Consider the following 25,520-nt stretch of genomic DNA (forward strand, 5'->3'; position numbering starts at 1 on the left):
GCTTTAGCACTCCTTTGAGCATTGGCAATGTCTTGACAGTCTTTTCAGCCACCGAGAAAGTGTCAAACAGAAAATCGACATCCACTGGGTCCGCATGGAGGTCGACATCGTGATTGGCCGCAGCTCTCTCAATCAGAGCGTTGAAGGCTGCAGAGTCCTCTGTCGGAGAAGTCTTCGCAGCAAAAAGCTGCGGCTCGTGCCCTGACTGAGGGTCCTCAGGGTCGCCTCCAGCAGACCATGGCTCATTGACCTCCTCTGGATCTGAGTACGCTGGATAATTGTACTCCTCCTCCTCGTCTCCGTCACCTTCCCCAGCGTTAGAGTGAGTGGGTGAGAGTTCCAGACCTTGTGGAGATGCAGGCTCCATAGGGGCAGAAGTACCCGCAGAGTCCAACTTCTTTTTGAGTGGAATACGAAAATGTTCCAACACTGGCTCCGGCGTGATCTTCCTTTTAAGGAGAGAGAGCTTGCCTGTGTTGGCGTCGATGACAACCTCTCGACGCTCTTCGTCCGCGAGTGGCTGGAGCAGAGGCTTCGGCACCACCAAAGATGCTTTAGGCGTGGACACCAGCTTCAAGGGCACCCCAGCCCCATGTTTCGGAGCGAAAGCCTTCGGCGTCGTCTTTGGCGGCAGCGTGAAGTGGATCGGCGCCTGCGCCTTCGCCGGCTTCTGTGGAGGCTTCGGCGCCACATCCTTCGGTTCGGGAGCCAATGCTTCCTTCTGAATAAGTTGAAGAGACTCCGTGACCTTCTTGGTAAGGGACGGTGAGGGCTGGACCGGCTCGAGCGAGTCGTCCGAGTCGGGTCGGCGATCAAAGGCACGGTCTTCGGAGCCGACACATCACCGCCCTTGGCTTTGTCGACCGGGATCGGCGCAGCCAGAGCTTTGGGGTCGTCCTGACGCTTCTTCGAGACTTTTTTAGGGTCATCGACTTTCTTGGCGTCGATGCGGCTCTTCAGAGCGTCGACCATCTTCGGCGCCGACGCAGCCGCGTCGGACGTCTTCGCTTTCGGCTTCGACACCGGGGTCTTCGGGTTGGCCATTTTGGCGTGGCTCTTGATCTCGGCGGCCATTTTGGACTTCTTCGGCGCCGAGGCCTCTGGAGCCTTTGGTCCCACCAGTGCGCCTTTCACTTTCTGTTTCGATACGGATGGTGCGGACCCCGATGGCTTCACTTTCGGTTTCTGTACCGGGAGTGGCGCATCACTAATGTCCGTGGCTGGGCCCGGAGGCGGGCCGTGGGACAAGTATTGAGGTCTTGGGTAAGGCCCGAAGGCGATCCCTCGACCTGGGCCTTATGCTGGGGTTCGGCCCCAGAGTCAATATGAGGATGCTCTTCTTCCGAGCTATCCTCCACGGTGGCAATGGCCCCGTCGTCGTCCCCTACCTCCTCGACGACTTCCTCGAACTCTTCATCTCCCGCGTCGTAGTTCTCATCGTCCGACGCTGGGTCAGAGTCCGAAACTTGTAGGACGGTGTCGTCTTCAACGTCTTCTTCAAAGATGTTGGCTGGAGGGGGTGCCGATAACTGGGCCTGCAGTCTCGCGGCCCGACGTAGCTTGAGAGTCTTCTTCGACCGGAACTTGGAGCAGGCCATACACCTGGCCTCGTCGTGGTCCGGCGACAAGCATCTGTTGCACACTGGGTGCACGTCGAGGTGCGAATACTTAGAGGCACACACCGGGCACCTCTTAAACGGAGTTCGTTCCATGTTGAAGTAGTCTGGAGCGTCGTGTAGGCCCGTCTGCGCCGACAGCACGCGGAAGGGCAGCAAGTGTTCGGAGCCGATGAATAAACCAACCCGAACGATGGACAATACCGACGCGAGTCCTAAAGACCTTTTGGTCTCAAGTCAAACAAGTTAACCAACTATCGATTCCGACAGAGGGAACCGAAGCACATCCGAACCCAATGGCGGAAAAAAACAATCTGGGGATGGAGGCGATGCCCATGCGCACTGTAGTCCAGGGGAGGAGCCACCTATCTCGTGATACTTCGAAGACTCTTCCAGGACAACAATGTGCAATCATCCGGACCCAACACTAGGCGGCGATCTATGCACAGATATGAATTCAGCAGCCCACATGCCTCGAACTTCTATGGAAGCAAAGAGCTTTAGAATACTGGTGGAGGTTAAAAAGCCAGGTGGCAGTTGCACTCGCACACCAGCCCTAAAATTATTAATGACTGGCCTCCGACAACCTTGACTGCTGCCAGAGAAAAATTGCATAAATTATCTAGCGATCTAAGACACTTTAATAGCATTCCAATGTCATATGTATGTCCCCTGAAAGTTCAAGCTCAGGCAGCTGCATACATAAAAATGATCAGAGCTGCTGGAGGGCAAGAGGTTTTTTGTGAAAGCACACAACTTTTGCTCGATCAAAAGAGGTACTCCTGGTTCCCAACATAAGGGTGGAGAAAAGCCCCTCTCTAGTAATGCTCACATAATTGCCTGGCAACAGCAGGGCTATCAAGCCAGACCATAAAAAAGGGGGTCCAAGTTAAAAATGGATGCGCCAAAGATATCAGCGGCTAGAATCGACCAGATCTTGAGTAAGAGAACCAGGATCTGCATTAAAGATGTGAAAATGAACGGACTTCCACAAATCTACTAGTATGGCGGGGTTGTCCACTATCAGAGGTCTGGGATTAAGGGCAAGAAATGTGCAGTGTCAGGGCAGGGGGGCGTAAGGGTGGTGTATCCACAAACATTTTGCCTCAGTATTTGCGTTCATGAAACATTTGTATTTATACTGTAAAAAGAAGGGTGTAGCACTTGTTTCCAGGAAGGGATTGGAAGCAGAACAGGTCCAAATTCCTGAGCCTGTTGGGGAAAACAAAGTTACTTGCATATAACAAAGGTACTTTAGCGAGATCGTTCATAGATTCAGATGCTTAAATCATACCCTGTCATCAAACAGTCCCATATAAAATTTTACATTGCAGTAAACACAATTAACACGCACATAGTAATACAGAAGTGTCAATGTTGAAGCACATTCTCCTTTTGTAAATGCACAAACCTTCGATCAGAGGTGAATGTGCTTTGGATGCACCTCCCAGTAGAGCTCCCCTGAACTTAAATTACAATAAAGATGTGCAACGAAAGTATATTTGAATCTCAAAAGGGGGGACGGGGGGTGGGGGAGAGTAGGTGTTGCATATGAATCTATGAAAGGTTCCCAGTGCCCTTTTCTGCTCCAGCTTTGGACCTTTCCTAGATCCACGATTTGAATCAGATTAGCAAGGACTGTTATCATAGATGGAAAAGGGAGGCAGGAGATGCACTCTTTAGTTTAGCAGGTTGTGGAACACTGCTTCTGGCCTTCATATTGAAGCAGCAATGACTGGTGTCCCTGTGGCAGCTCTTCCACATCGCTGTCCTGCAAATGTCCATGAGCAGAACCATGGTCAGACAGACAGAAAATGAGCCTGGGCACCAAATTAAAAGTGAGCCCCTTTTAGCCAATCAGATAGCTGAAAAAGAGGCCATATTTGCAAATCAGGGCGGTTTTGAACTTGTAAAAGACATCCAATATAAATGTTTTGCGATGTATTAGACAATGCGTGCATATGTGCTTGCTGCAGGCAATGTTTGTGGTAATAACAGGGAAAAAAACAGGCCAGAGGACAACAAGAGAGGCCTGCAAACACTAACCTGACAAACCAGTCCTTTGGGTGCTGCCAGACTGCCCGAGAGGCAGTCCGATCCCGAGCAGAACTCTTGTCTGGAGCTACACTGCTGCTGATGGGCTTCTTGTATAGTGTATTTTTACAATTTCTTAGAGTGGTTGGTTCCCTTTACCAGAGACAAAAAAAGGTGAAGGACGAGAGTAGGCAGGGCAAGCTGGGCTGCAGAGAGGACGTTTCACATAGAGGCTCTAGTGTTGCTCCCTTTCCAAGTCTAGGTACGGCGACATATGGCATGTTGTGTCTGTCGGGGTGGCAATAAGGAAACCGAAGCGATGGAGCACCTTTTCGGAGGAATCTGAAAGTGTGACCGACTAAGGCCTATATTCCACTGAGATCTGGGCCCTACGGTCTTGCAGCAAAGTTACCAAGATGGTGCCCCGGCTGCTGATGTGATCAGTTCAGTGTCCTGGCAGCCACAACAATTTGTGGACGAGGTTGCAGAGCTTCTGCTCAGATTGTGGTATTTAAGTTTTTCCCACAGAACACAGGTATCACAGGTCTTGATCACAGATTCATGCCCAGTGTGGCAGTAGGAAAAACTGCGGGTTCTAGACAGGAACAAGGATGCAAAAGTGCTGCTTGGTGTGAGTATCTTGTTGCCACTTTGGATACATGACGGCAACAACACTCATTGAACAATGGAGTAGCTGGTCCTCATGGAAATTACAGGTTGAACAGGTGAGAGTTCAAACCTCCACTTTCTGAGCTATGCAAACCAAGGAACAGTAGAATCCAAGAAGCGGAAAGACGAAAGTGTTTTTGAACAAAGTCATTCACACTACACTGAATTTGACAAGCCTCAAAGAGAGGAAGGCCCGCGGGTGGCACAAATGATGCAAGTGGAACCCCTTTTGGTAGACCTAGAAAGAGTTAAATGCCAACAACCGCACTGATCATAGGATATCAATGGTAGAGGACAGTCTGGAAGGGAGGTTAGTAAAGCTTGCTAGAAGAGAGAGCAGGCTCTCAGGGCTCAAAGACTAAGTAACAGCATTGGATACCGTTACCCAGATGCAGCATGAAGCATTGTTCCAACACGACATGCTCAAAGAGTGCGTGACTGTAGCCATGATGCCCTGCCAAAATGAGGCTGCAATCTATTGAACCAGAGCAGCCAGAATCAGATTTTTAAGTTTGCTACTTTTGCCGGATGGCATAGACTTGGTGGTCACAGCCAGTTTCCTGGAAAGGGATGTGCTCTTGGACAGTGACACTGCACGCTGCATCGAGATACAGCAGGTGCTTTCCATCCCCTCAAGCTGTTCATCAGAGTTTTCTTGGCAGTGACATAATCATTGTGGAGCTGGGAAATCCATAACCGAGGGAAAGGGTAACTTATGCTCCTATTAACATTAACAATCTTTCCATTCGAGAGAACAACATCTTAATTTTTTCTGACCTGTGCTGGCTGACTCAAAGGAGGCAGAAACTACAAAGCATTAAAAAGGAGCTGCTCAAGCTGAATGCATCTATGCGGTATCCATAAACTCTGATTCACTGCAGGAGACAAAACCACAGTTTTTACTCAAGTGCAGTCAGCTTGAGAGGTCTTCTCCTGGAATAATTTGCTTATCCATTGCTGTGATCCAAATTAGAGGAATTTCAATTGTTCTCTTCCTATGTTGTTGCTCAGTGTATTTTTTTCCTACACTTAAAAGCTTCCAATCCTTATTTTTCCTCTTTTTATCTCCATTATGAACTTGTTTAACTGCCGGACAGTTTGGGACTATCTAACTATTTGAGTACATTCATTTGGAGGAGTGGCATTCTAGGGGTTGAGCAGGATTGTTGGAATGTGCACTATTATTGTGTTTAATATAATGCTCAGTAAAACCGATATGAACCTTAACATGACAGAAGACTAATTTAATAGTTTATCAACAGCTGTGTCCTCTGGCTTTTTTTACTCTAAAACTTCTGGTGATCCTTCAACAGAGGATATCAATTCTCATAATCCGCAGAAACTTGATCACAAAGCGGGTGAACAGGTACTGATATCTATAGCTCTCATTGCTGGGAATGCATGGCGATAAAGTACTAGAAATCTCAGCTCTTTGAAATTAAATTAATTTATTTATGCTCGCCCTTATGTGAGCACTAAAGACTTTGGGCCTGATTTAGACTCTGAAGGGCAGCCCGCTGGATCAGCGTAGGCTATTGCCTCCAGTCACTGGGTGGAGGACTGCCTCTTATATTTAGGCATCCTAACAAAGTAGGTGGGGATCTTGCTGCCTTCCGTGAAGCCACGACTGTCAACTCCATCCACTCAATGCAGCAAAGCTTTGCCAAACGGATGTCAACTGTGATGCGTCCTCTCAGCAGACTCCTATTCTTCAAGAATAAACTCCCAATGCAGGACTTTATACTTGAAGAAAGTAAAAAAGAAAACAAATCTGCGAGTAGGACACATAGTGAGTTTCCTTCAATGAATGATGACCAATGAGTGTTTTTCCTGAACAAGACTGACATGCCTCGCATGTTTAGTTCCAGGCAGAGAAATCTAGGAATGGTTTTCTTGCTCTAAACAGGAAGTAGAAACTGCCACTATGACCAGACTGCCCTGGGGTAGATGGGTAATCAGGTTAGAAGATTCTGATGCTGAAGCCAGCTGCCATCAGAAACCCAGCACTTCACTGGACTCCACACAGAGAAGGGGAACTTAAGGCCTTGCTGGGTGCACCCCAAATCATTTTCTTCCATCTTGTGAGTTGCAGCCTCCCTGTGCCCCAGATTGCAGTGAGCAGAGTCCAGGAAGTGGTAAGGAGGCAGACTATTGCTGTCTCTTCCCCAAAACAAAAGTTTTTAATAAAACGATTTTCCCTTTCTGTGATTTCTGTCTTTGCCTGTGGTTGTTACAGTTTAAAATTGTAGTTTTAGCCTGCCTGTGATTCAATATTTTATCACCTGTTTTGTGTTTTAAACTTGTGTTTTTTCCTGCCCATGATTGCTCCCATTTAACGTGTTGAATTGTGGGATTTGCAGTCCAAACTCTGTAGCTTTTCCCTCTCATTGCTGATGACTTTTAGTTTTCCCTCCAAATTTATCCTTTGCTCTGTGCTAAGACCTGTATGTTAAAACAGTGATGCCCCAGCCACCATTTTGTGTTCACAAGCCAGTGAAACCAGCCTCCCTGCCTCTCCTCCCCCCAGCAACGGGGATATTCTACATCAGAGGGTGGTTCTGTGAGCTGTTTAAACTGTGTTTACTAGGGACTGTGCACTTCGTTTGTTGGCCAGTAGAGGGAGTAAAGTTTTATTCAAACAGTATTGTTAGATTTCAAGTTAGTGAGGCCTTTACCTGCAGATGTGGATTGAGCCTGTCTGTCTCCTAGGAGATTCTGAACAGGAAAAGCAGCTTCCAACTCCCTGTCTGAGGTTGCTGGGACCTTATATGGTCTGCTAGTGGTTGGTGCATGTGTACACGGATTGGTGGTTGTATCTGATGTTTCTATTGGAATAGGGTTAGTGTCCTCATTGGTTGGGTATTTGAGTGTTCTGATTGGTTTTTGAGTCTGTGATTCAATCAATGTAGAGTTGGGACTAGGGCTAGGGTTAGGATTTCTATTGGAAGTAGGGACTAGGGTTTCCTGTGTTATTGGTTGTTGGGACTAGGGTTAGACTTTTAATTGAAAGTAGCGATTAGGGCTTCTGGTGTGATTGGTTGCTGGACTAGTTGTGGGAATAAGAATAGGGTTAGGCTTTCTATTGGAAGTAGGGACAAGGGCTTCCTGTGCCATTATTGCTTGGACTTGGAGTGGGACTACTGGTAGGGCTAGGGGCTCTATTGTAAGCAGAGATTAGGGTTTTTGAACTGATTGGGTGCTTGGACTAGGCTAAGATTGGCTGTAAGGTCCCGGTCTCCTATTGGTCGTAGATTTTTAGGGCTAGTGTTGTGATTGGATAGTGTTAGGGCTAGGGTTCCCATTGGCTGACTGGGTCACCTGATTACTAGGGCTATAAAAGGCCAGGCTTAGGGCATCTCAGCCCGGGCGTCTCAGCTAAGGGCGGAGAGGACATGGGCAGTTGCCTGTTTGAGCTTGTTAAGGGCGGAGAAGACAAGGGCAGCAGCATGTTGGAGCCTGTTAAGGGCAGAGAGGACAAGGGCAGTTGCCTGTTTGAGCCTGTACGAGACTGACCAGGGCCAAGCCCAGAAATGCTGCCCAATACACATACCTCCATTATGCATCTATATACTTTCAATGTACTTATGGATTTATATATTTATCACTTTTTTCTAATGTAGCATTTCCAGTGCACTTCCCTATTTCTCAGCCCATACTTCGCTCAAGATATCCTCTACATCCACTCTCATTTAATCCCCAAACCCCATACCACTACTATGATCCACAAAATATAACCCTTTCTAGACTCTCTCCTACTCTACCCCTCCTTGCATTATCTTACACCTCTTTTACTATACCGATCCCCAAAACAAACCTTTCTAAACTCTTCCCTCTTTTCTCCCCCTCCCAAACCCTTCTCAATCCAAATAACTGACTAACATATCCACCACAAAAATTACTTTCATGTTTCACCATACTATTTCAACACTAATCCTGATGGGTTCCAGAGTAGCGTGCTACTTGCGCTTCAAAACCCCATGAGGGGTAGCAAGCGCTATATAAATACAAACCTCTTTCCCTTCACTATCCCGCCACCTACCCTTCTCTACCCAAATAACATATCCACTACTCAAATTACTTCATATTTTACCATACTAATTTTCAACCCTAATCCTTTATGAGTTCCGGAGTGGTGTGCTATTCGTCAGAAAAGTGCTTTAACATCCATCTGGGGTAACAAGTGCTATATGAATGCAAACCTTTCTTCCCTTTTTATCCCTCCACTATCCTTCTCACTCAAAATAACTGACTAATATCCACCACTGAAATTACTTTCATATTTCACCATATTAATGCACCACTAATTCTTTATGGGCTTCCTGAATAGTATGGGGTAACAAGCGTTATATAAATATAAACCTTTTTTCTTACTCTATCCTTCTGCTATCATTCCAAATCCAAGTAACTGACTAACCTATCCACCACTTAAAATGTACTCGAATGTTTCACTATACTAATTCAACACTAATTCTCTATGGGTCCCGGAGTAGCGTGCTACTCGCCGAAAAAGCGCTTCGACGCCTCGTCAGGGTAGTAAGCGCTTTATAAATGCAACTACAATATGACCTCTTCTATTTTTTTTTCTTTTTCATTTAAACACTTACGTGTTCGCCTTTGAAGATGAAACTCTGGCGTCTGGGGTATCACCCCCTGAATTAATGTAGTCTGTTGTATCTGCCATTGTTCTCTGACAAAGACCTAAACAAAAAAAAGAACACATGAAAAATATTAACCAATAGTTCCAATGCAATATTTCAGAAAGAAAAATACAGTCTATCCAGGCATGCATTAAAAAAATGTTTTGCTCTACAACGCCCTTAGATAGGACATTATCATGAGAGAAATGGTGAAGGGGAAGGTGTATTGAAAGTGCCTTCCACGGCTCCCACAAGTTTCAGGGAAGGCAGTCACAGAAAGCTGGGGGACAGAAGTAGTGGATTAAGAGGGAGACTGGAACTCTAATTAGCTGACACTGATTACTGATGGGCTGGATCCCTTGGGGTATGAGAGTGCCTGGAGGATTGCCCCGTAGGCAGGTTTTGAGCTTCTAGAATTGCAGTTTGGTGGTCTGGGTGTACCCAAAAGCGGACATGGTCCATGCAGGTAACCAAGTACTTGCAAGCCCCCCACCATGCACCCCAAAAACATTCTGCTCTGGCAGCTACGTATTTTGCCCAGCTCTCCCATACTGTAAAGAACATAAGCTTAATTGCCTCTGGGCTCGCAGCTTTCCTCATTTTAATTTTTATCAAGGGTCAGACTGAATATTTACTCCCATTAAAGGCAGGAAAAAAATGTGCACATAACTTACAGATGAAAGGATTTAACCAAAAGGGAAATATATTTCATCTACTGAAAAAAGAATGTGCAAACTACTTTTTCCCAAGAATTTATACAAGAAATAAGGCTTACAATCGAGAGTAGTCCAAGAAGAATTCAAACTTTTTTCATTTACGCCAAATGTAGATGGAAAATACAGAAAAGGTTAACATATTTAAGTAATCGGATTGTATCTCAAGGCAATCAATGCTTGATTTTCTCTTTGTATTTCAGAGTCGTGGCTGCAGCCTGGAAGCAGCAGTGGGTTGTGTATGGGAGGGGTTTATACCACTTCACCCCTGCTCTGCAGCCCCGCCCTGTACCCTCACGCACGATGCTGCAGCAGGAGGACAAAATAAAATAACAGAATGTTATTTTCCTTTTATTTTTTCCTTTCTTTTGCTGCTTTATGGCAGAGGGGCGACACTCCTCTGCCTTAGCGGAGGAGCCGCCACTGTGTGCTCGAATGCTTTCACATGCTCTGCGATCTACTCCTCCACCTGCTTATAGTAACTTAATTGACTTGTGCCTATTCTCACTTCACATCATCTCAGCTCATTCCAGATCCTCCCTCAGCCAAAACAAAAGCAACCCAAGACCTGTTTCAGTCTATTTGGGACACTTCAGGGAGTCGGGTGCAGCTTGGTCCTAGTAGCACAGTGAGCACAGGACCCACATCTGGGCACTTAAGGCATCATAATGAAAAACATAACAGTGATTGATGGAATGATAGAATCTCAGTCAGCCTAAAGTAATTACTCTGGCTGTATCCCAATCCATCATTTTTCCCCACCATGCAAGCTTAGGTCAGACGCAGTCTGGCCCTTTGAGCTGGACAGTTCCTACTGAAGGAGTAGCAAGGCTGATTTGCAGAAGGCAGATCTCTTTCTGGAGAGGCACAGTGGCCGAAGGTCTGGAATACAGCCTGGCACGATCACCACTCAAGCCTTTCTTCCATCACCTTGTTATTCTTGTAGCAGATGCCCCAAGTGCCATGGATATGCCTAGACGCAGGGTCCATGCTCACTGTGCCATAGGAGTCAAGCAATACCTCTTTGGTGAGAACCAAGTAGGTTGAAACTGGTCTGGGTTGCTGGTAATCCCATCTCGGGGGGGGGGGGGGGGGGGGGGGGGGGTCAGGCCTGGCAGTTCAGGCTGGAGTGTTCCTATTGGAGCAGGACCAAGACTGGTTTGCAGAAGATGGGTGTGTGTCTATAGAGGCACAGTGGATGAAAAGGCGATGGCCTGGAATGTGGCCCTGAGAGATTGCCAGTGGCAGAGATCAACTTGAGCATTATAACACCCGTTGTTCTTACAGAAGACACTCTCTGCTGAAAGATTCCCTCATATCTGCAAGCTTTTGAAATACAACAGATGTTGTAAGTCTATGTCGAATTTGCTTGTGGTAGTAATTTAATAAGGCAATTAAACAATGCTGGGTATTACTTAATCTGAATGGCATTCAAGTCACCCGCTATGCTCCAACGAATACAAAAGACACATCTATACAAATACTCTAAACTCCAAAACAATAACTTAACTAAGTACTCTAGTATTTTCAAGTTGCTGACACTGTTGGCAGAATGTATGACAACTAGGGGCACCAAAGGAAGAGAAAGGTATGATGATGTCAAAGGGAATAGGGTGATGCTGAACAAACACTTCGGAACTCTATACTATTCTAGTTGTGGATGAATGTTGATAACAAGGGGGAAACTATTAAAAGCCCAGTAACTAAGTAAGAATCAAGACAGACTTAGCTCCTGCCCAATATAAGCTAAACAGAAGCTGTAAGTGGGCTGTTGCTGACAGCGAGTTTGAGGCTAAGGGTCTAGCACGACTGCACAATTTGCCTCAGATGGAAAGACTATGGCAGAAGCATCGGCACAAGCCTTTCAAAAAGACAAGGAGCATTACAACATGGCCATGTGGAGTAAGGCTAAATATTGTAATATCAGTGCATCTCTGGAGTAAGATGTACCAGGCAATATCAGTGTTTTAACTCCTCTGTGGGGGCACAAGTACATACAGGAACAGCCCCGCGAGCAAGGCATCAGTGAAGGCATTAAAGCAAGAACCAAGGATTCAAGATATTAATCAAAGGCACACAGTGGCGGTAGACACGAACACAGAGGATACTCCAAAAACACAGTAATCTTAATGGAGGAGGAAAAGATACAATGGTTTAGAGACCATAATCATGTAACAAACCAAACAGACATCATTAGGGACTTTAGAAGGAACAATGCCTGAATTGCCAAGAGAAAGGCACTTGAGTACATGACAGAAAGACCCTGGGAACACTGGGAAAAGTCCTATCCTGAAGTGATGGTTGAGGCACATAATGAAACTGAGAAAATGATGCAGAGGCAGTGAGTGAAGGTGGCAACCTGAATGAGGACATGCAGATCCCAATTATAAAATACGTGATTGCTAAAGGTCATTGATTTTTTAATATAAAATATTTTATTGAGAATTAAAATTCAGGAAGATCTAGGCTTCAGGAAGAGGACTCCTATAAAACAGATAATGGACAGATTCTTGTACTTCGTGATGAGGTGTAATAGAATATGCAATTATACTGGCTATATGAATAGAGCCATGACTTTTTAGTAAAACATAGTAACGACACCGCTTCATTATCAAATCAGAAAGCAGAGAAACCAGACATTTAATAAGCCATAAACCTAAAGATCCAATTGTAAGTGAGGAGGAGGAAGGGGAGCAAGAGGAAGAAGACAGAGGAAAGAGAAAGAATAGAGACTGGTGCTAGTACTGAGAGGGGGAAGGTAGCCAGACACGGCATTACATATTGGAAGCACCTATTGGATTTTTCAAAAAACATAAGAAAGCCTCAAGACCAAAAGCAACAGACAGAGCAGGAACCATAGCTCAGAATATTTTAGGTATGGGAAAAAATCTTTATCCCAAATATGTTCTGAGAAAAGACGAGATTTACAATAAGCCTGACAACTTTTGTCAGGGGCAAAGATTCAGGCTTCACTCTACAATCCGGAGTTAGAAGTTGTCAATGTCACCTTCTCTCATGCCAGTACTTTTTTTTCGTCATCAACTATACAAACTTGAACTTTTAAAAATAAAGTAAGTGGGTATAAAGCTGTAAAAAAAGTAGGGGTTCGAGACAAAATATCCCAGAACAATCTATTACTAGGGAAATTCACCTTCAAAATCCTATGTAGGTAAACTCTGACCATAGGCAGAGTTATGCAGTATACACAACTTCATGAAATGTAGGTGCACAACTGCGTATCGAAATTAAATTCTGGGAAGAACTATTTAACAAGAGAGTCAAACTCTTGAAGAAGTACAGAAATACTGAATGTGTTGACTTACTTGAGGCAACACAATCCTTCCTGGGTACATATGAGGTGAAAAGTATGACAACTGTAATGCATAGTAACTGCATGGCAGGACACTTAAAAAGGGATTCACAGCAATCGAACGACTGCCATTTCATGTTTACTAGAAGTGAACTGTTCATATGACTCAGATTGCTCAGCCCGTAGCCGTCTTTTCATTCCTGACAGTTTCCCTCTTCCCCAAATCTGCCATAATGACCTAAACTCCTAAAGGATTAGATGTGCGAACTCTCTGGAGGCCAAAGTCAATTAGTACACTGCTTTAACTAAAGGAGATACTTAAAAGGAAAAAACTTAATCTGCACCTCCTTAATTTCAAATTTGGAATAAGAGACTAAATTCAACACTTAATAGTTACAGATGAGGAAATCCCAGACAGGTCTCTAGTTGTGATAACGTTGATTTACAAAAAGATCCCCAGCTACAATGGACACCTATAGTTTTAGGAGGATACAAAACAGAGGAACCACTAAGTTGGATGGCCGAGTCAGGTTAAACACACAGACCTCGGATAATTTATTATTTGTGGTAGAAGACAAGTAGAAAAAAAATCGTGGAGCAACATTCAAAACCAATGAAAATATCCCTAACTTCTAATGCTCACCACCCTATATCAAAATTAAAAAACAAAAAACTATGCTCTTTGACACTGCATTTTGCAAAACGACTCCTTGCTTCCATTTTCATCATTCTGAAGTTCAGGCAAATCTAACATGAGAGCTACTATTTTGAACTTGTCATTGAAGAAGTTAGATTTCAGCACAAGCTGAGGTCTATGAAGTGATAAAGGCAAGTTTTTCTACAAAGGTGTTGGTAAAAGTCATTGTATCACTACCAAAATGAACGAGCAGGATGACACTGATGAGGTATTTCAGGCTATTGTGTAAATGCTCTAAACAATCATCACATATCAGCGGAGATCAAGTGATGGCTGAAGAACAATCACCACCTGGCCTCAACAGATCATATACTTCTAGAGAGTAAGGAGACATCTGTGCGGTATAGAGGAAAACACACTTTCTGCCGGGAAAGCACATTACAGGGACAATGATGCGGCTGTTCTTGGTCTCTCCTCGTTATCCAGACAATCTTACCAAGACTACACAACAGTATCTTTTCTTCACCATAGTGGACTTAGACTATCACAAACCCTTAGGATCCCGATGTTGGCAGTTTGGAGCTCAGTCAATCACTCTTCCCTGGTCCATGTTGGCTCACACCACTTGCAGACTTTGACAATCAGAGAACACCATGTTAAATAAAAAGATAAAGGAAAGGTGCATGCGTCTTCGGTCATAAGTAAAAATACTAGACATAAGAGTTTCTTTACCTTAGGTTTTAGGTGGTGCACATAATATGGTTCCTTGGTATCAGGTAACTTCAGGAAGCTTATTGCTGTGACCATAGAAACCAGAAAAGAATGGAATGCTGTCATAGCAGAAGCTCATGTAATCCGTTTTCCCATTCTTTCTAGACGGACACTTCCAAGGTTTTTTCTTAGAAATTCTGTAATTGGGCTATTCGACAACTGACCTGCCATCTCATGTTCTCAAAGGATCAGAGTACAATTTCTATTGCAGAGTTTTAATTACTTTCCTGGAGAAGTGTGGCTCACTGGTTAGAGGAGGCAGACCTGGAAGCAGAGGTCAGCCCGGGACCAGGGTTCAATTCCCGGCTCGGCGGGGTCTGGAGTCCTAAAATGTCCATGGACTCGACAATTCTCGCTCCGGTGCCTACTCGATTCACGGGTTCACACTCTGCGACTCTGGGCAATAGCTTACTTAATCTCCACAACGGCCCATCGCGGCGGGATGCCTGGCTTTCACCTTGCGGATACCCTGCCGGGGCTATCTCACAGGGGAATACCAGGACGGGTTCCCTAAGCAAGCGCTTAGAAACCGGTTGGTGATTTGCGCTATATAAATTCCTGTACATTTACATTCCTTAAACACATGCTAAGTGAATGGTGAGTGACGCACAATTCCGTCAATTTGATCTTGTTTCACCAGTAAAAAGTGAAAGTTAACAATGCATGGTTTTGCATTACACACATTATTTCCACCATTTTCTATTCTTTAGGTTTGATTTTATGGTACTTTGATCTTGTTGAACGTTAAAGCTGAAAATACAAAATGACAAATATTTGGAATAGTCACAATTGCGCTATTTTCTACAACTATTAATGTCTTTTATATGTGTTTATATATGTGTGTTACATTGTTGATACCGAGTGTATTCATCACAGACTTGAGTATTTTCCTTCGATTTCCACTGCGAGGTGTAGGACGACATTGCCCTTATTTACTTAGAGCAAAGCATGCAAATACGTGGACCAGTCCTAGGCATTTTTACTTCTTTAAATCGGATTATTTTTTCAGATTAGGCATCTAGTGCCATAAATCAACGGCGTATCTGCATTCTTCTTAAGTTTGCTTTTGACAAGCCATTAAAGGAATTCCACTAGTCCATTTCATGCCGTCATTGTAAGAAGGAAAAGAGCCCACTAGTGGCAAGATGCAGAAGAGAAACCTAGGCAAACAATTAATCAAACACACTGATGTGATTCTTATCTTAACGACATAACCAACTTCAATCATAACATGAAACAATTAGTCTGCTAGGTGATGGCGTGCATACAATCTCTCTACATCTCCTCATATATCTCAAAGACGAACACTCAATCCCGGAGATGGTGGCACACATGCTTCCTGGGAAACTTTGCAGTCCTGTCTGGGTTAAAAGTAAACACAGCCAACATCTGCCTATATCCATTTGACAAGACATGTCCCAAACCACAATACACACTCAATGATGATAGCATAGAGTGGCAGACGGATACCTTCCGCTAGCTGGGGGTGCGAGTTTACCATCAACAGGACGACTTAAATTGGTAACTTGGGTAGGGTGGTGAATTCGATTGGCTCTCAAATATCGTTTGGAGCGCACTTCCTCTAGACGGTAATGAGCTGAGTGCCCTTGGTTAAAATGGCGGTTTTGTCGTGGCTCCTGTATCTATTTTTTTTTAACCAACCTACCCCGATACATATCTCCAGCTTTTTTTCAAACTCTATAGGGGGTGATAAGGGGATTCATCTGGGGAACATCCCGCAGTACAGTTGCCCTCCAGAAACTCAACCTCTTGACAAATCAGGGAGGGCTTGCGTTACCCAATTTAGAACAATACTATCTTGCAGCACAACTGCAATGGGTGGCTCTGTGGTTCTCCGAGCCCTACCTATCGGACACGGCAACATACTCACCGCCCTCATCTCATCAAGCTCATCTCACATTATTCCACCCATGGACCAGGCAGAGAGCTCCAGCGCAATTACTGCTTATTGTAGCATACAGATGCTATAGCAGAAGCGTTTTGATTTCACGAGACACAAAACCATACGCCCCTGCACTACCATTGTTGGGTATATCCAGAGGACCCACGACTATCACAACCAATGAACTGCGACACTTGCAGGAGCCCGGGATTCATGACACAGGTGATTTATACCATATAGGCAGTCTTATGTTGTTTGCCTCCCTAGCAGACAGTAATGGACTTCAGCCAGGACAGTTCCTCCTACACCACACTATAATATCAGCATTGAACTAACATTGGGGTGACATGTCAAGAGAGCCCCCCAACACACTTAACTATTCAATACTTGCATGTCATGGGGCAGGGATGTCACCTAATCAGGTGGTTCACCGCCTCCCTTAGTCATCACACAGCGATAGTGCTACTTCCCTTACGTATGAGTTGGGAGAGAGACCTTCAACGTCCCTTTTCGGATTCGGAATGGGACAAAGTGCTGGAAGGACCAAATAGTGTTCCCTGCAACATGCGTTTTCACATAATACAATACTTTATAACACAGAAAGCATATCTCACTCTAGCGAAGATCAATAAATATTACAATCGCACAGATGTTGGCTGGCCGCATTGCCACGTAATCAATGCGGATCTGCTCCACATGGCATGGAGCAGCCTACATTTGAGGGGAGTTCGGGAATCAGTGGTACAGAAGCATGTTAAGCGATTATGCCAATGGACCACATAATTTCCAAAGGTCTTTGGTCTATGTGGACATGGCATGGAGATGGAGATGGAAGGTGTCAATGAACTCCTATTCAATAATAATGTACCTTTAGTGCGAGGTTATGCATTTCACGTCTGGGTTTGCTCAAAACCAATTAAAAGTTGTAAAAAAAGAAAGTGAAATTATTGTACAGAAAGATGTTAAAAGAAAAATTCTAATATTGTCACAGAGAAAACCATTAGATTAGGATGCCTCCTACCAGTGTCAAACATATATTTTAAATGGCACCAAATAGTTCATTTGATATTTTTTGTCAATTTTTACAAAACACGAAGCAAGAGACGCGAAACACTAGAGCATTTGCCCACCTATTGGTTTCAAGTAATATACGTTCACAGAGCAGAGTAATCATGTTAAACCCCGGGTATCTATAAGGCCAGGGTCAAACGTTTCATTTTCAAGCATCATCTTCCAAAAAAGGTTTACCAAATTAATAACATTTGCAGCAGTTCTTACTTCTGACCAGAAAGTAGAAAAAACATTCTAATTGAGTTTCGCCTACATACCCAGGGCCAGAAACAGTCTTTCTCTGCACCTGCAACACGTTATGTGTGTGCCTGTTCAGCAGTGGCGTGCGGCTCGGCGGGTGGATGCCTCAGGTGGAGCCAGTCATTCCCACCCAGCCCAGAAAGCAGCATCTTCTCCCCCAGGATACAGCAGTGTCTCCGTCTCCTGTATCCTGGCCAACCGGTCCCAGCCATTTCAACACCGTTAAAAACATGTTTTGTTGTTTGTTGTATTAACGGTACGCGACAGTGCCCAAAAATAGTCATGCTGCGAACTGACTCATCCAACGTAGTTTCCGGCCAGAACAGAGCTGCATCCCACGTGGCCAGTCTACAGTGCAAGGCTTCCCAAGGATGAGGTCATTGCCGTCGTTTCATAAAGGGGTGAGATCAGCATTTCTAAGAATGCACGTGCCAAGGGATAGTTACCTCATGTCCTCGGTAGACGCTGCTCTCCTGGTTTCACTGAGCAGCAATCATCGGGTAAATAAAAAAAAGATGGGCGATTCTATGACGATTGTTTAAAAAACAAAAAAAAAAGTTCTAGGGTTCGCACACGGAAAAAAAACACCTAGGCATGTATGTATCAAGCCGTGTTTGAATCGCAAAGGCCGAAATTCGCAGAATTTCGGTCTTTGCGACTCGCAAACGGCCGTTTTGCACGTTTTGGAATGTATGAAACATTCCCAAAATAAGGAATTGCAAACTTGTGCGATTCCTTATTTTTCCATAGCATTTAGGGAATCGCAAATTTGCGATTCCTTAAATGCTATGTATGTAGCAATTTTAGCTTGCAAATTTTGTTTAAGAATTCGCAAATTACCACCAACTTTCAGTTGATGGTAACTTGCGAATTCTTCCAGAAATGCACAAATTGGCATTTTTAAAGGTGGCATATGATGCACACACATGCCCATAGAGCATGTATGTGCGCCATATGCACACACATGTTCTTTTCAGGGGTGCAGCAGGGTGTCTTTGAGACACACCTGCACCCTTGCAATAATTCTCAAATTGCGATTAGCAAATTGCGAATTCGCAATTTGAGAATTATTTTGCGTTCATTCCTATGGGCCTCCTGGCCCATAGGAATGCATTGGAAATTATTCCTTAATTGCTAATTCGCACAATGCGAATTTGCAAATAAGGAGGCTTAAGGAATCGCAAATGAAAAGCGATTTTGTTCATACATACCATTTTGCATTTTCTAAATAGCGATTCCTTAAAATTCGTTATTTAGGAAATGCAAAATAATTTGATTATACATATGGGCCCTAATTTAAGGACTAGTAATAGAACCGTTTCTATGCATTTCACGACTCTTGGTAGAAGCAGTAACTGCTGATAAGCACAAACTGGCAAAATAAAGGCATGACCAACAAGCACTGGCCTAACCAAATACCTGTGGCACTGGCAAACTAGTGTGAAGGTAAATATTTTACTGCAAGCATATGCCACACAAGTAAAAAAAAGATACCACGCTACCGTGGTGGCACTAAGCTTCTAATAAAATATTTTAATTACCATAATAAAATTAGCCATTGAACTACCGTACTGCCTAGCAGGCTGGTTTACTCGGAATAGGTACAGAAACCTAATGCACAAAACAGGCAAATCATTTTTATAGGTGCAATTAATAGGTACTATTGACAGATGACATGAAGATATCATTTAGAGACGATGATAAAAACATTAAATATTGCGAGGGGAAAAAAAGGAACTGGCAAACTGAAGTACTTACTGCCCCACCTGACCTGGCACCACGAATGTGCCCTTTCCATATAGGAGAATGGGCACACGTGATTTACCAAAATGCCATGTAACGGAGTGCATGGCTGAAGTGGGCTGACCTAGTGCCATGTAAAGTGTGCTGTGCTGGCAGAAGCAAAATGTGAATGGCAGATGAAGAACCCGAATGATGAGGAGGGCTGACCCAAAGCGCACCTGTCTGTACAGGTTTGTATTATTTTTTTTACGTAGGATTTTCTTTAATACATTAGGCTGGTGACATTTAAATGTGCCTTATATACATGTACACCACATGACACCCTCGCTTGCTGAAAGTATATTTTAAAATAAACCACAAAAAAAAAACAACACGGCCAATCAAGCAGTCAGCACTTGCCCCTTCGTAGTGCTTTAAAAAAAATATTGCTAGTGGAACAGCAGTTTGTTGGGTACTGTTCTGTACACGAGCTGTCACAAGCGTGGTGATTGTCTGTCACAGCTCGTGACAGTCTCGTGTTATTGTAGAATGTTATCTTTCGAAATGGTGGAGGTTTGTGTTTGTGATGCGGTTATGTGACTGAGTCATTCCCAGGCTGGAGCTCGACCTGTACACTTGTTCTAAATAAATCTCGTCACTCCTCAATCTGTCTCCAGCAGTTCCTTTGCATCTTCCTACACAGTTAACACAAAGGGAGGGCTGGTGTGTGTGTGTGTGTGTGTGTGGGGGGGGGGGGGATGACAGACAACAAGCTGTAAGGGGGGAAAAGTATTTCGACAGAGCCAATGCTGGCCGCGTCACAGTGCTTTATTTTTTAGGTTTCGCTGGGGAACGGAGCCTTTAGGCTCCGCCTCCAGAGAAATCTCTTGATTGCAGTAGTGACTCTGGAATACGCCCCCCTGTCCCATTGGCTAGCTCCATAAATGGAGGCTAGCCATTGGAACAGAGAGGCGTCCGTCATGGCCGGAGGAGACTCGGGGGCGTTCCCGAGATTCTTTGGCTTTTGGCTACGTCATGATACCTCAGCCAAAAGCCGGGAACGCCCCCGAATCTGGTCCGGCCGGGCCGTGCTTGCTGCTGTCCTGCCTTACTCTGTGTCCCTCCTCCCGCCGTCCCCCCTCCCCCCTCCTCGCTGTCCTGTGCACGTTTCCCGCCGGCCGTCCGTGTCCCCTTCCCCTCCCACAGAAGCAAAACAACCCTTGTGTCCCATTGTCTTTGCAGCATTCCCTCCCCTCCCACAGCAGATCCCCGCCTCCCGAGCCGCAGCTGATCCCCGCTCTCCCCGCCTCCCTCTCCCCTCCCACAGCAGATTCCCGCCTCCCTCTCCCCTCCCACAGCAGATCCCGCCTCCCTCTCCCCTCCCACAGCAGATCCCCGCCTCCCGAGCTGCAGCCGGTCCCGATGCCTCCCGAGCCGGCCGAAAGTGCCAGAATGCAACCGGAACCTTAGAAGGCCAAAAACACAGCACACATGTAGCAACAGGCAACAATAGAAAATGAGGGCACAATTCAAGCCTAGTTTTGTCATTGCGCCGAAGATGGCGCCGGGGCCCGTCGACTTCTCGTTGCTCCAAGAAGTCCAGGTGAGTGCTCTGCCTTTTGATTACCCTTTCCCGCCCCCCTCTCCCAGTGAGTCCGTTCCCGCCCCCCCTCTCCCGCTGTTGGTGTGCCCTTTCCCGCCCCCTCTTCCGCTGTCCGTTCCCGCTTCCCCCTCTCGGTGTGCCCGTTCCCGCCCCCCCTCCCGCGGTCTGTGTCTCCGGCCCCTTGTAAATGCTTGTTTATGTTTACGCTCATTCAGAGCGTCCCTTTTGCCTGCTTCCAGACTCCGGCTCTCGTTACTACGAGACTCCACTTCCTATACTGACACCCCACTTTTTAGAACAGTTGCCGCTCTAGTGGTTTCTGAGGGTTGTTTTTTATCACTTCCGCCTGGCATTTTCAGTGTCCATTACCCGGGACACGAGACGCCAGACTAGACTACAGACACACAGCTACGAGAGCCCAGGTAAGTGTTGGGTTCCGTGGGATGGCCGCCCGAGGATTAACCTCAGCCGTGAGGAGAGTTATTGATTTCCCTCCGTTTTACCCACGTCTTGTCTTAGGTCTCCATAGCTTTGGACTTATCCGTCCTATGACCACAAGTCTTCAATCCTACTATTTGTTCTACTTACGGTCCATGATCGGTTTAGATTACCCACCGGCCCTGCGGTGAGTATTGAACCTCGATAAATACGGGCATTTTCGTATTTTGTGCCGCACTGTCTTATCCTTTCACAGAATTTTCAGGATCCCTTCACTTAATCGACAGGTATGAAGGGTAACACCCCCTTTCATGTTATTCACGACGCAAGTCTAACCCACATGTTCTGTCTGATTTTTCTGGCTCACTCCTCTCCTTCATTTCAGTCTGTGGCTCTACTCTTTCCTCAAATACTTGTTTGCCGTGCTGATATATGAAACATGGATTGTGCATGGGTAGCTGGTCATTGTGAGGTACCATTTTCTGTTTATACATTTCACTCTTGCATTACGCTCTGAATATCCATTCAGGTTACTTTTGGATTACATGTTTAGAACTCTAGCAATTCCCACACTTGTGTTTGCCAGCATGCTGTTTCAATTTCCAGCACTTCCACATTTATTTTGTTTTTAAGACCTCATCCAAACCTTTTGATAGACAAAATTTTCATCTTTACTTAAACCGTACCAGGCCCATGTGTGTAGCAAGCATATTTGTCTTTCATTTAATGCCCTTTTGTGTTTTTTCTGCATGTCGAACTTGCAGGCTTCATCCACCATTATAACTGCATACATGATTTTGATTTCTTGTATATGTGTGGTTTCCCTCCAGACTTTAGCAAACACGTTTTGATAACATTCATAAAGGGTTCTTTATGGCTGAGAGAGGGACGGTAATTTCCTGTTTGTTCTTCGGGCCTCCCCCTTGTGTTTTTCACTTTCGCACAGCTACCCTGCTTGAGGATTACTTGCTCCCCAAAGGATGCTTCCTGTCGCGTGGATCAAAGTTGCGCACCCGCCCAAAATGCCCACGGTTCCCCCTGAAAACGAAGCATGCAGTGTTTGCTGGCCCGGTGATTGTGCCACTTTGAATGCTGATAGCAATCAGTATGAACTTTCCTATTGCTGATGTAATGATGATGAATGCCGTGACACTGCTGCTTCAGACAGCTCTTCCCTGAGGATGCAAAGAACGTGTTAACACTCACTTCGATTGATGTTTTTCACCTGCTCCTTTCCAAATGTGTCTATCACATGTGCTCCTTGCCCTCTCTCTCCTGTCTTCTCTCACACTCTTGGCTTCACTCTCCATCTACCTCCCCATTTTCTCCTCACTCTCTATCCTTCTCTCTTTATCTTTCCTTTTTGCACACTCTCTCGCTCCTGCCCTCCTTCCTGCTTTCTTCTTCTTTCCTGTCTTCCCTATCCCTTCTGCCTTCTCTCACTCTATTCCATCTGCCCTCCTTCTTGCTTTCTCTCTCTTCTGCCATCCCTCTCTTCTGCCTTCTTACTCTCTCCTGCCCTCCCTTTCCAGCTCTCTCTTCTGCTCTCTCTCACCTTCTTGTCCTCCATCCCTCTCTTGTTCTCTCTCCTTTCTGTTTCAATCTCTCTTCCTTTTGCCCTCCCTCTACATCTCACATTCCTGCCTTTCACTCTCCATCTACCTCCCCATTTTCTCCTCACTCTCTATCCTGCACTCCTTAGCTTTTCTTTTCACTCTCTCGCTTCTGCCCTCCTTCCTGCTCTCTTCTTCTTTCGTGTCCTCCCTATCCCTTCTGCCTTCTCTCACTCTATTCCCTCTGCCCTCCTTCTTGCTCTCTCTTCTACCATCCCTCTCTTTTCTGCCTTCTTACTCCCTCCTGCCCTCCCTTTCCACCTCTCTTCTGCTCTCTTTCACCTTCTTGTCCTCCATCTCTCTCTTGTTCTCTCTCCTTCCTGTCCTCTCCTCCTCTAGCCATCCTTCTCCTACCTGCCCTCCCTCTCCTTTCTGCCCTCTCTCACACACTCCTACCTTCCCTCCTGCCCTCCCACTCCTTCTTGCCCTCCCTCTCCTTTCTGCCTCTTTTCCTTCCTGCCCCCTCTTCCTTTTGACCTCTCTTCCTTCTTCCTTCTTACTCCTGCTCTCCTTAACTTCTATATTTATCACTTCTTCTCTTGCACTCAGTCTCCATCTCTCTCCTTCTTGCCCTCTCTCTCCTGTCTTCTCTCACACTCCTGGCTTCACTAACATGCTTTAGGAAATAAAGTGTATTCTAATTCACTGTGCATCTGTAACTAATTGCATTATAAATGCAATCCATATTTCTGTGTAAAGTAAAACACATCAACGTTTTACACATAATTCAAAGAAGTTAGAAAAGACAATTTGTCAAAAGCAATACCAAAAGCTCAAACTTTAACAAAGGCGAAACCATTGCATTGTAAATGCTTGTTGTTTATTGCGGAGGGGGAATGGGAGGCAACATGGAGGGAGAGAAGTACACAAGGGATCCAGCTGGAAAAGAAACTCTGGTAGAGTGCTCAAACACAAGGAAAAAAGTAGAGCCTAAGAAAATAAGATGCAGAAGCACAAATTATACAATCATGTTCAAGGGGATGGGACAAACACGTGAAGAGGAGGGAAGCCTATGGAAGCTGACCAATAAGCCAGCAAGCAAATTAGTGTAACAAGGAAGCCATCAAACGGGAAACAATGGGTGGTCTCTAAGTACAATGTTTGAAAACAAAAGAGGTCTCATGCGCTGCCTGGGTGAGACCTAAACAGGAAGCAAATCAACCAAGATGTTTGGATCGATGGCCAAGACGTCAGGAAGCAGCTGAAAATGTGAAAGAGTTTACAGATTGAGAGTAAAGATAAATATCACTTTATCGTTCTCTTAGATTGGTCTCTTTCCCCTTTTAACATTTGTGGGAAGATTCCAAAGTAACTGTGAATGAGAAGGGGCAAGCTTAAGGCACACGTAAGCGGGCTGTGTCTCCCTGATCAAGTTTAGCATTGCTCTGAAAGTCATCTAGAGTTCATAGTGTCAGTAGAATGAGTCTGTGGCAGACCACACAGCCATCTGGCCTATGTCCGTCGAATGCCACAGGTGTCACTGAAGCCCTGTTAAGAGTGTAATATGACAGCACATGTGGGTAACATGCAGTGTCATTATGGGAGATACAGGTGATTATACCAATCACTGTGGCCTTACCAGCCGTTTCTTGAACATCATTGCCTCAAAACTACCAGATAGCCGGAAAAACACATGTCCCTGATTCCGTCAGGGTAAAAGGACACTGATCATCATGCTTGGGCAGAGCGGTCTTCAGCCGATGAGGCAGACTAATGTGGAGAAAAGGTCAGAAGAATCTCCTTTATCACAAGGAATTCCAACAGAACATTTAGAACTACGGTGGGATGAGTCCTCGGGACCACCTGCTCTGGCCATAACAGTTCAAAAGCACAAGGGCAACGAATTTCACTTAACTTGTGCGCTGGATGGCATTAGGACCATCAGCAGGGAAATATCAAAGAGAAGAGCCATAAATGGCCCCAGTCCAACTGTTCAAAAGGTTTATGGAACAGTATGACAAGGATCAGGTTGTGTCCCAAAACACTGTGGTGTACTAGATGGATTGAACACATGCATCAGGCCTGTCTAATGTATAAAACAAAAGGTGATTTGGTTAAAGTTTGCAAATGTCTCAGCCACTGGCAAGCGCACTGAGCTCAAGTGAGACACAGTATTTTAGAACGGTACATCCAAACAGGAGTTCTGTATTTCTGGGTCACAGGACTCGATCTATACCTCACGAATGAGGCATAACCCATCTGCTGCCGCTTGCGTCCCCCATTCATAAGATATCTGGCTTGAAAATAGCCTGGGTTGTTCCTACTGGATCAGGGAGTAGGCTGGTTTCTGTCTGAAATGGATGGCATAGTAGGTGGGAAATGATGGACTGGCGTGCAATCTGTGCGGTTGGCAGTGGAAGGATTCCACTTACCACCTTTGTGCTTTACTCTGTACAATGTCTTACCGGTGAGAATTTCACTGTACTGGTTTGGTAGGTCCCTTAGGCTACAAGGTAAGCTTCTGAAGGTGTCCTCCTGCACCGCTGCTTCAGTCGATGGCACAAAAGATACCAAGCATGGAGAACAGGTTTTGAATGAATGCC

At 45.2% G+C, this 25,520-nt stretch overlaps 1 protein-coding gene across 1 annotated transcript in view; it reads right to left on the reverse strand.

Annotated features, from left to right (window-relative positions):
• CASP3 (caspase 3) overlaps positions 1 to 25,520 on the reverse strand; it is a 255,987-nt gene that overhangs the window by 141,419 nt on the left and 89,048 nt on the right. The window contains exon 2 of the mRNA XM_086962484.1: positions 8,924 to 9,017. Within this exon, the coding sequence (XP_086818610.1) occupies positions 8,924 to 9,000 (77 nt within the window). The 5' untranslated portion in view covers positions 9,001 to 9,017. The remainder of the gene's footprint in view (positions 1 to 8,923; positions 9,018 to 25,520) is intronic.

The sequence above is a fragment of the Lissotriton vulgaris genome, chromosome 3_1 (assembly GCF_964263255.1).
Source record: "Lissotriton vulgaris chromosome 3_1, aLisVul1.2, whole genome shotgun sequence".
NCBI lineage: Eukaryota > Metazoa > Chordata > Amphibia > Caudata > Salamandridae > Lissotriton > Lissotriton vulgaris.